The sequence below is a fragment of the Babylonia areolata genome, chromosome 2, assembly GCF_041734735.1.
Source record: "Babylonia areolata isolate BAREFJ2019XMU chromosome 2, ASM4173473v1, whole genome shotgun sequence".
Classification (NCBI taxonomy): domain Eukaryota; kingdom Metazoa; phylum Mollusca; class Gastropoda; order Neogastropoda; family Buccinidae; genus Babylonia; species Babylonia areolata.
In genome coordinates, this window is record NC_134877.1 from 62,551,316 (window position 1) to 62,563,815 (window position 12,500).

The 12,500-nt window shown below is 41.4% G+C and overlaps 1 protein-coding gene across 1 annotated transcript in view; it reads left to right on the forward strand.

The window, feature by feature from the left end:
• LOC143275994 (uncharacterized) overlaps positions 1-12,500 on the forward strand; it is a 50,317-nt gene that overhangs the window by 11,619 nt on the left and 26,198 nt on the right. The window contains exons 5-10 of the mRNA XM_076580363.1: positions 1,799-1,951; positions 2,955-3,119; positions 4,613-4,696; positions 7,824-8,040; positions 10,261-10,409; positions 11,244-11,342. Coding sequence (XP_076436478.1) covers positions 1,799-1,951; positions 2,955-3,119; positions 4,613-4,696; positions 7,824-8,040; positions 10,261-10,409; positions 11,244-11,342 — 867 coding nt within the window. The remainder of the gene's footprint in view (positions 1-1,798; positions 1,952-2,954; positions 3,120-4,612; positions 4,697-7,823; positions 8,041-10,260; positions 10,410-11,243; positions 11,343-12,500) is intronic.

Genomic DNA, 12,500 nt, shown 5'->3' on the forward strand with positions numbered 1-12,500 from the left:
TAGTGACATGCACTGTGGCGACATGCACTGTAGTGACATGCTCTTTAGCGACATGCACTGTAGTGACATGCACTGTGGCGACATGCTCTGTAGCGACATGCACTGTAGTGACATGCACTGTGGCGACATGCTCTGTAGCGACATGCACTGTAGTGTCATGCACTGTAGCGACACATGCTCTGTAGCAACATGCACTGTGGCGACATGCACTATAGCGACATGCACTGTAGCGACACATGCTCTGTAGCGACATGAACTGTGGCGACATGCTCTTTAGCGACATGCACTGTGACGACATGCACTGTGGCGACATGCTCTGTAGCGACACTCACTGTGGCGACATGCTCTTTAGCGACATGCACTGTAGTGACATGCACTGTAGTGACATGCACTGTGGCGACATGCTCTGTAGCGACATGCACTGTAGTGACATGCTCTGTAGTGACATTCGCTGTGGCGACATGCACTGGAGTGATATGCTCTGTAGCAACATGCACTGTAGCGACATGCTCTGTAGCGACATGCTCTGTAGCGACATGCACTGTAGCAACATGCTCTGTAGCGACATGCACTGTAGCGACATGCACTGTAGCGACATGCTCTGTAGTGATATGCACATGCACTGTGGCGACATGCTCCGTAGCGTCATGCACTGTGGCGACATGCTCTGTAGCGATATGTACTGTGGCGACATGCTCTTTAGCGACATGCACTGTAGCGACATGCTCTGTAACGACATGCTCTGTAGCGACATACACTGTGGTGACATACTCTGTAGCGACATGTGGCGACATGCTCTTTAGCGACATGCACTGTGGCGACATGCTCTGTAGCGATATGTACTGTGGCGACATGCTCTTTAGCGACATGCACTGTGGCAACATGCACTGTAGCGACATGCTCTGTAGCGACATACACTGTGGTGACATACTCTGTAGCGACATGCACTGGATTGATATGCTCTGTAGCAACATGCACTATAGCGACATGCTCTGTAGTGACATGCTCTGTAGCGACATGCACTGTGGCGACATGCTCTGTAGCAACACGCACTGTGGCGACATGCTCTGTCGCGACATGCTCTGTAGCGACATGCACTGTGGCCTTTTCTTAAGGCCTGACTAAGCGCGTTGGGTTACGCTGCTGGTCAAGCATCTGCTTGGCGGATGTGGTGTAGCGTATATGGATTTGTCCGAACGCAGTGACACCTCCTTGAGCTACTGAAACTGAAACTGTAGCGACATGTTCTGTAGCGACATGCACTGTGGCGACATGCACTGTAGCGACATGCTCTGTAGCGACATGCTCTGTAGCGACATGCACTGTGGCGACATGCTCTGTAGCAACATGCACTGTGGCGACATGCTCTCCTCAAGGAGAGCAACCTGGGGGTAGCAGCCCAAATTTCACACAGAGAAATCTGTTGTGACAAAAGGGTAACACAACAGAACATAACACAACGCAGCGCAACACACGTGCAATACTAAGGGTAATACAGTACAACCTAATCTAACCCAATGCAATGCAAGGCAAGGCAAGGCAACGCAACACAACATAACACAACACAACTCAATTCAATGCAATGCAAGGCAACACAACACAACACGAGACAACACAAGACAACTCAATACAATGCAATGCAACGCAACGCAACACAATGCAACACAACACAACGCAACGCAACGCAACGCAATGTAACGTAACATAACGTAATGCAACGCAACGCAATGCAATGCAATGCAATACAATACAATACAATATAATACAATACATTGGTTTGCTTTCTCACTGTCCACAGCTGCTGCTGAAAGTCCTAGAGTTCCTACTGCGCAAGAAAGCGGCCAAGCGCTCTGTGACAGAAAACTTCTGCGACAACTTCATCAAGAAAACCGAACAAGACCTGCGTGACATGCACAACATGATTGACAGAGAGAAAGAGGAGGAAGAAGAGGTAGGGGCTTCGTTGGTTGACCTGTGGTGGTGGTGGTGGTGTTGTTGATGTTATTATTATTATGAATTGTAATAATCTGAAGAATGTCAGCACCATACAGGCTTTCTTTTCATCTTTTCTTTTCTTTTTCCTTTTTTTTTTTTTTTTTTTCTAGATTAAAAAAAAAATCACAATAAATCATGCCAGCCATGCATCAATATACTATTTGTTGCAAAGAAAGCAAAACAAAAAAGACAAAAACAAACAATGATAACAACAACAACATGTCTCTGTCTGTCTGTCTCTCTCTCTCTCTTGCTACACACACACACACACACACACACACACACACACACACACACACAGAGATAGATAGACTGATTGATTGATTGATTGATATTCGACAGCAGCAAGATGAAATTGCCATCAGTGAAGGTGATATCTGAATTCAAACATCTTGGAAGTGGGTATATGTCTGCAAACAACAACAACAAAAACACTGAATCAGTTTGTAATTGTCACATACAAGTAAAAAGACATTTAACATCTCAAAATGACATCAGTGTTGTTGTTGGTGTTGTTTTTTTCCTCTCTAAATTAACTTCTTCTTTGTTCTTGGGCTTCAACTCCCACATTCACTTGTATGTACATGTATGACCATTTTTACCCCACCATGTAGGCAGCCATACCCCATTTTCGTGGGTTTGCATGCTGGGTATGTTCTTGTTTCCATAACCAACCAAACGCTGACATGGATTACAGGATCTTTTACGTGTGTATTTGATCTTGTGCTTGCCTATACACACGAAGGGCATTCACGCATAGCAGGTCTGCACATATTATGTTGACCTGGGAGGTTGTAAATATCTCCACCCTTTACCCACCAGGCACCATTACCAAGTTCGAACCTGGGACTCTCAGATTTAAAGCCCAACGCTTTAATCACTCGGCTATTGCGCGCATCTCTAAATTAACTGAATCCATGGAAAACTGAGACTGGAAAAATCACTGCATGTTGTCGCAGAAACTGAAGAACGACAACAAGCTGAGCAAGGACCCGCAGGCGTTGGAGTCAGAGTTACAGGCCCTGCAGACCCACTACAACAACAAACAGGCCAAACTGCAGCGAGACTACAGGGAGAAGATCAGGACCGACCTCATCAAATCCTCTGGCATGTCTGAGGAAGAGGTATGGGGAATACATAATCGTCAAAAGATCAGTCTTTTGGTTCAACTTTCAAATTTCAAAACTTTTTTTTTAAATTTTTTTTCCAACGCTGGAGGCAGTGGTAGGAGTGAGAGCATGCATTAAAAAAAAAAAAAAAAAAAAAGGAAAGAAAAAAATCCATCATGAATGCTCACGTTAGCCAATTCTTTTCCTCCAGTAGAGAGATTATCATTCTTCTGCATTTTTTTGTTTTTTAATTATATATATATGGCTTGGCATAGGAAGGCAGGGCCGAATCCTCTTCTTCCACTGACTTTGCTTTTGACCATCCTCACAAACTGAAGTCAGGAATACATAACCTGGGTGGAGTGAGGAAAATCCGGAGTACAGTGCCTTTCCTCAAGGGACACAACACCATGCTGAGAAAAGGGGCCTTGAACCCTGATCACTGGTGAACACTGCGTGAATCATGACTCCAACACTTAACTGGTTCCTGACATGGGGGCACCCCTGTATATGTATATTTATGCATAAGAAAATAGATGAAACAACTTTTTTTTTCTTCTTCTTTTTTTCTATGTTACACATACTAAATACTTTTAAAAGGGAGGAGATCAGAACCAGCCTCATCAATTCTTCTTCTGCGTTCGTGGGCTGCAACTCCCACGTTCACTTGTATGCACACGAGTGGGCTTTTACGTGTATGACCGTTTTTACCCCACCATTTAGGCAGCCATACTCCACTTTCGGGGGCGTGCATGCTGGCTATGTTCTTGTTTCCATAACCCACCGAACGCTGACATGGATTACAGGATCTTTAACGTGCGCATTTGATCTTCTGCTTGCATATACACACGAAGGGGGTTCAGGCACTAGCAGGTCTGCACATGTGTTGACCTGGGAGATCGTAAAAATCTCCACCCTTTACCCACCAGGCGCCGTCACTGTGATTCGAACCCGGGACCCTCAGATTGAAAGTCCAACGCTTTAACCACTCGGCTATTGTGCCCGTCCCTCATCAGTTCCTCTGGCATGTCTCAGGAGGAGGTAGATATGTTTGAGAGATGGAGAGAAAGTAACACAGAAATTTCATTCCTGTGTTAGCAACACATTTATTTTATTTATTCATTTATCGAGACATCTTGTTATAATAGCGCATATTCTTGAAGCTCTATGCATTCTGCATTAGTACTAAAAAAACATTCACTCAAACATCCTCACACAAACATATACATGTAATTTGATACATAGGTAAGAGAGAATAATTTTTAAAAAAAATATCATGTCATTAAATAAATCAAGAAATGTATCAGATATAAAAAAAGAAGAAGATAAAACGAAATAATGATAACAACAACAGTGTAGACAATTGAAAGACGCACACAAGCACACATGCACGCATATACATACATACATATATATATATATAGAGAGAGAGAGAGAGAGAGAGAGAGAGAGAGAGGCACACACACAAAACACATACACACATGTGTATTGCATCTGTGTGATGGCAGGTGGAAGGTGTGATGGAGAAGTTGATGGCCCAGATGTCCAACCTGGAGGAGAAAATAGGTCAGGAGCAGGCACGTCAACGCAGAGTGAGTTATACTATACCTTCACTTTGTTTCTGGTTGTCGGTTATTTTGGGTTTTTTGACTGACTTGTGTAAACAAAGTGAGTCTATGTTTTAACCTGGTGTTTGGTTGTCTGTGTGTGTGTCTGTGTGTCTGTGTGTCCATGGTAAACTTTAACATTGACATTTTCTCTGCAAATACTTTGTCAGTTGACACCAAATTAGGCATAAAAATAGGAAAAATTCAGTTCTTTCCAGTCATCTTGTTTAAAACAATATTGCACCTCTGGGATGGGCACAAAAAAAAAAAGAAAAAAAAAAGAAGCCTAATTATATGCAAACTGCATTTACTGTTATATTTATATATTTTTGTATTCTCTAAACTTGGCACTTTGATCTGATATTCTGACCCAACAACAAGAGCAGTCATTATTATCATTTTTTGTTCAAACAGGAACTTCTTTTGCTAAGCATGGAATTTTTATTTATTTTGCAAACGTTTTGGTGCAGATAGTAAAAAAGGGAAATTACTCTGTAATTAATGCTAGGGGACTTAATTTGCTTTAAACTGATCTTTCTCATCTTAAACATTACATTTTGAAATTATACTCAATACATAAAAAGCTTGGATTTTTTTTTTTTAAGTGTATCACAAGTGAGTCTTGAAGGCCTTGCCTCTCTTGTTTTTTTTTTAAGATAATGATAAGAGTAATAAAAACAAAATACTACTACTACTACTACTACTACTACTATTCCTCCTCCTCATACTACTATTGATAATAATGATAATGATAATGTGTACTTATATAGTGCTTACTGTGTGGTTCTGATCGCATTTGACGATACATGTTTATGAGTAAGATACAAGAACAGAATATGAAAAAAAATTCAGTATACAAGCTCCCCCCAAAAATGCTGTTTGAAGAAGAGCCTAACATTGATGGCGACTCACATGCCTCTCCCGCTTCACCCCACCCTGTACACATGTTATGGTGTGTCAGGTTATGGCTGTGGCATCCGGTAGCCACACACACATGTTTATGTCATTGTTTCCCCTTCGAGGGCTGGATGAAAAAAAAAAAGCATTAGTTTGCTTACTCTGTTACCCTCAGACAATAAAATTTATTCCAATTTATTCAAATTCCTTCATTGAATTTCTGTCCATTTGCCAATGTGGTTACTAAGCCGTACAGTCTAACATAGCCAGAACAATCAACTTATTGATTACCACTTCAGCTCCCTTCTCCCATCTCACACTGCTCTCCTCATCCTTCTTTCATACTTTCCCCCACCCTTTCCCTGCTGAAGTGTGTGTGAAGATTGGAGCAGAGTTTGGAATAGTACATCCCTCCCTGCCATTGGTCATCTTCTTGAGACCAACCAACGCTGTCTGTTTGCAACACTGTACACGCATAGTGTATTTACAACCAACCAGGTGATGTCCTGTTTCTAAATTGTATGTACATATGCTGTGTATTGGACTGTTGCTCCATTGGTTTGTATCCATTGAGAAAGGACGGGATGTAACCAACATGCACACATGGCTACATCCTTTTCCGTCGCCTTGAACAAACTAGGGAGCCAGAGTGAGGAGACTGAGCCTGCACTGAAAAAAAAAAAAAATCTGTTGACATGGACTGTGTGCTGCAAGGTGCTTGTTAAGTGCTGCTGAAGTGCTGCTTTTGTGCTGCTTAATCTAGTGTAAATATGACACTTTGATATCTTACCAAAGGACCCTGCTGATGGTATGAAGAGAGAGAGAGAGAGAGAGAGAGAGAGAGAGTGGAATGTGCTCCTGTCTACCTGTGATCCCACCCTGCTCTTTCTTCCCACCCTCCTTTTTACCTTCCATTCCCCACCCTTTTGCACACACCTGTCAATGAACACGCATGTACGAAAATGGTCTTGGAAGGCACTACACTACACTACAATTCAATTCAATTCAATTCAATTCAATTCAATATCACACAGTACAATATAATAGAATACCTTATTACCATAACCGTCAACACAACCATCATCATCATCATCATATTAAGTTTTTTTGTTTTAACCTTGACACCAGGCATTGGAGGAGTGCTTAGCATTCAGTCAGTTCAGTTACTCAAGGAGGCAGCACAGCACGTGGACAAATCCATATACGCTACACCATATCTGCTAAGCAGATGCCTGACCAGCAGTGTAACCCAACGCGCTTAGAAAGTGTTGTCTGGTGGCTGAGTACTTGTCCTGTCCTGTCCTGTCTTGTCCTGTCTTGCCCTGTCCTGTCTTGTCCTGTCCTGTCCTGTCCTGTCCTGTCCTGTCTTGCCCTGTCCTGTCTTGTCCTGTCCTGTCTTGTCCTGTCCTGTCTTGTCTTGCCTTTCCTCACTTTTCCTTATTTTAACTTTCTTTGCCTGGTCTTGTCACCTTTATTAGAGTTCATATCACACTGTGATAATTGAATTTACTGAGATGATAATTGTGTGACGTCCTTCCTTCACTCCTTCTCATACCCTCTCACTGAACCTTCACCCCTGCCATAGAACATGTGAGTGAATGATGTTTCACACTGGCTTTAAAAGCGACTTTAAAGCGAAAATGGTTGATATTCTGTCTTTATTTTCCCTTAAAAAATAGGTTCTAATTTTTTTTTTTTTTTTTCATTTTCTTATGACGAGCATGAAGACAAATTTCTGTACACGGTGTGTTTCAGACACTCAAGTGATTGATTGACTGATTGATTGATTGGTTGGTTGGTTGGTTGGTTGGTTGACTGATTGACTGACTGACTGACTGATTGATTGGTTTATTGATTGATGGGTTGATTGTTGAGTGAGTGAATGATTCATTGACTGATTGATTGATTTGTTGATTAAATCATTGATTGACTGTCTAGTCGATTTATTGAGTGATTGATTGGTTCATTGATTGACTGGTTGATTGTTTGGCAAGTAAGTGAGTGGGTGGGTGAGTGAGTGAGTGAGTGAGTGAGTGAGTCATTGACTGACTGATTGATTGACTGGTTGATTAGTTGATTTATTAATTGATTGATTGATTGACTGATTGACTGACTGACTGACTGACTGACTGAATCCTGTTGCCCCCCCCCCCCCCCCCCCCCCCCCCCCACCCCCCCCCCCCCCCCCCCCCCCAACCCACCCCTCTCTCCCCAGGTTCTGGAGGAGCGGCTGGCGAAGCGACGGCAGGTGGTGGAGTACCGGGAGGAGACCCAGAAGGCCCAGCATGAGACCCGGGACCAGCGGGTGACCTCTCTGGGTGACATCCTGCGGCTGAGGGTCAAGGACGGTCAGCTGCTGGAGAGACAGAACGATGAGCTCATCAGCCAGTTCTGCCTCAACCTGTTTGGCCTGTACGATGATCTGGACAAAGGTTAGGTTCACTAGGAGCTTCAGACTATGGTGATGCCTGTGCTGGTTTAATTAAAAAAATATTTTTTTATGTCACTCAGTCTTAGAAATGCATATTTTAGCCAAAAGGGTAAGTTCACAAGAGCTTGAGACTGGTGGTGCCTGTGTTGATATATATATATATATATATATATATATATATATATATATAATTATATATATATATATATATATATATATATATATATATTATGTTACAGTCTTAGACATGTATATTTTAAGCTGAAGGGCACATGAGACTGTGTTGACTTTGTACATATTTTACATCCCTCGGTCTTGAATTTGTATGTTTTATTGTAAAGCCCCATCTGAGGTGGGGGTACTGCGCTATTTAAGCCTGCATTTTATTTGTATGCTTAATATTATTATCATTATTATTATAGCTTGGGAAAGGTGTGTGTGTGTGTGTGTGTGTGTGTGTGTGTGTGTGTAACTTTTTCCTTACGTCTTGTGGAATGTACTTGTCAAATGTGTGATGACTTTAATTTGTTTTGTTTGTGAAGATTTGTAAATTGTTGTTGTTGTTGTTATTATTATTATTATTATTATTATCATCATCATCATCTTCGTCGTCATCATCGTTGTTGTTGTTGTTGTTTGTGTGTATGTGTGTTTGCGGTGTTATTGTTCTTTTATTTCTTCTTGTTGTTTGTGTAGTTTGACATGGAGTTGTGATTCAATGCATATGAATTGAAATTCGGTCCTCCAAATCCCAAAAGGGGCAAAACGATTAATTTTCTTCGAAACTTTGAATCTTTGACAGGCTATAAACAGGTAGTACCAAGTTGGTCAGATAATAAATTGTACAATGTGTACAATGAATAAAAGGGTATGTTTACAGGTTATGAATAAGTATCACCAGTTTCGTCAGTTAATGAATTGTACAAATTTGTATAGTGAACTGGACAAAGTAAGGTATCTCCTTCCGCTGTTTTAACGTTCCCTCAACTGAAGTCAGATACGCATTTTCACCTGGGTGAAGGGAGGAAAATCAAAGTAAAGTATGTTTTCCATGGACACAACACCATGCCGAAACGGAGCCTTGAACGATGATCACTGGATCAGAAGTCCACAGCCTGCAAACCAGTTCAGCCACTGCACCTTCTCATGATTTTTTTTTTATTTAAACTTCAGTCATATCACAAAAGCCGAATGGTTAAAGCATTGGACTTTCAATCTGAGAGTCCCGGGTTCAAATTTCGGTGGTGCCTGGTGGAGATTTTTACGATCTCCCAGGTCAACATATGTGCGGACTTGCCAGTGCCTAAACCCCCTTCGTGTGTATACGCACGCAGAAGATCAAATACGCACGTTAAAGATCCTGTAATCCATGTCAGCGTCCGGTGGGTTATGGAAACAAACAAGAACATACCCAGCATGCACACCCCTGAAAACGGAGTATGGCTGCCTACATGGTGGGGTAAATAAACCAAAAAACGGTCATACACGTAAAATGTTAAATGTTACATGCTTGTCTGAGTATGTATGTGTGCTGCCTGAAATACAATTGAACGACCCAGGAAACGAATGATGAGCGCCCAATGGCAGCCATCAGTCGGCTCTACCCAGGTAGGCAGCCTGTTGTGTAAATGACCCCATGTTTGTAAAGTGCTTAGAGCTTGGTCTCCGACCAAGGATAGGCGCTATATAAGTATTACCATATCAATGAATCAGTCACCATCACTTTCGCTGGTCCCAAAACCTTGCATCACCAACTTTCTCCATTTCTGAAGGTCGTGGGATAGGACCTGAGTTTTGTTTGACAAAAAATCCTCTCTGACCACTCAGTGATGTTGTGTGCCGACTTCTTTTGCTGTAAGAGTAACAAACAAACAAACAAACAAACAACAACAACAACAACAAAAAAACACAAACAGTATGGAATTTGAAATTTTGCACTAATTATAATTTCAATGTAAACTGGGTGTTAAAATATCTCATAGATCAATGTTTGAATGAATATTGACCGTTCTACCCATATTAATCATGATGTGATGTGAACGATTGATATTAAGAACAATGTACTGTTGTAACATCTGCAAGTGTATTAAAATCATACTTTTCATCTGTAAACCTTTGTCTGAATACAAAAAAAAAAAATGTTGGAATGAAACACACCCACGCACAAAAAAAACAACAAAACAACAACAACCAGTAACGTATTGTTGTGTTTGGATGGCAGAACGTACTCAGCAGACGATTGATCTGAGCGATCAGCTACGACAGTGCCGACTGGATGAGATGCAGGCACTGCTGGAAAAGCAGGCCAAGGAGAGGTCCATGTATGCCAAGAAAACTGAAACGGCCTCCTCCATGGCTGACATTGTCAAGGTTTGTCCTTAGAGTCGCCCCCGAAAACAGAGTATGGCTGCCTACATGGCAGGGTAAATAAATGGTCATACACGTAAAAGCCCACCTGTGTACATATGAGTGAACGTGGGAGTTGCAGCCCACAAATAAAGAAGTCCTAAGAGTCCAGTGCAGTGCTTTTACAAAAACACTGAGTATCTAGATGGAATACATGTCTTTAGTGTCAAGTGTACCTGGATCACAAAGGAAAATTGGGTTGGGGGGTGAGGAGGATTGGGAGTGTGTGTGTGTGGGGGGGGTAGTACATGAAATGTGCAAACATGAATCATGTACAAACAGAAATACAGTAGGATATTAGACAGATATGCATATACATACAAGTGCTTGTGCATGCACACGCTCAAACACACACACACACACACACACACACACACACACATATGTGCACGCGCGCGTGCGCGCGCACACACACACACACACACACACACACACACACACACACACAAACGCACGCTCAAAAACACACACACTCAGAGCATATGAATGCACATGCTCATTTGAATATATGCCATAAATTACACATTGCATGTGAACAGGGCAGATGACTAGATCTACAGTTAAATGGATGCTGATTGCAAAGTTCTCTTTTATACACTCTGGCTTGGTTCAAATGACATATCATGCATGCAAATACAACCATGACACAGACAGTACTTTGTAGAGGCAGTATAATTCAATCTTAGTCACACAATGAATAGTTTAAGAAAACAAAAACCAACGACAAACCAAAAACACAAAAACTACATCCAAGAAAAAAAAACAGAGAATGATTTGTATATTGTGTGTGTCCTACAGGGTTATCACGACCTGTTGTCACGGCAACACTCAGAGCAGGAGCAGCTGAGTCTCAAACTGGATGAGGAAGACGTGAAGAAAATGGAACAGTTGGACAAGGTCAGTAAACCCTGGTGTAACAGTCGTAAACTACCCCCCTGCTGTAGTTTTACCCCCAAGATCATTATGTGCTAGCCTCAAATGACTCCTAGGGTTATTTCAATTATCATCGTTGATAATATTATTGTTGCTTATCATCCAGCTGACCGCATAGGGCCATATCAGGACTGCCCAACTTTACAAAATCCAGCCTTCTCCATGTTACAACTGTACAAAAGCAAAGGTGAGGAATGTCTTGCTTAATCAGCACATCCCGTCAAAGGGAGCGGGGTCGATCAAAATTATGATAAAATATTATCTCACTTCATTGGAAGTTAATGTCAACTGAATGGACAAGAGGGGGTTGATTCTAACTGGGGCTAAAAATTTACCCCCACGGTCATTTCAAGCCGGAATGACCACTATATTCATTTGGAATTAGTAAAATCCGACTGAGGGTGGTCAGTTCTGATTAGTTGAACTTTACCCCCAGGGGTCCTTCTAAACTAGTCTAAATATTTAGACCCCAGGGTAAAAACTAACATGGGTACAAATAGGCTGGGATCATCAGTATGGATCAGATCTCAAACATGCAGATGAAAAGAGAAGAAGAAAAAGAAGAATAACAAACAGCAGCAGCAGCAGAAGAAGAAGCAGAAGAAGAAGAAGAATAGCAAGAAGAAGACGAAGAATGACAAGCAGAAGAAGAAGGAGAAGAAGAATAGTAAGAAGAAGAAGAATAGTAAGAAGAAGAAAAAGAAGAAGAATGACAAGCAGAAGAAGAAGAATAGTAAGAAGAAGAAGAAGAATAGTAAGAAGAAGAAGAAGAAGAAGAAGAATAGTAAGAAGAAGAAGAAGAAGAAGAAGAATAGTAAGAAGAAGAAGAAGAAGAAGAAGGAGAAGAAGAATAGTAAGAAGAAGAAGAAGAAGAAGAAGAAGAAGGAGAAGAAGAATAGTAAGAAGAAGAAGAAGAACAGTAAGAAGAAGAAGAAGAAGAAGAATAGTAAGAAGAAGAAGAAGAAGAAGAACAGTAAGAAGAAGAAGAAGAAGAAGAATAGTAAGAAGAAGAAGAAGAAGAAGAATAGTAAGAAGAAGAAGAAGAATAGTAAGAAGAAGAAGGAGAAGAAGAATAGTAAGAAGAAGAAGAAGAAGAAGAATAGTAAGAAGAAGAAGAAGAAT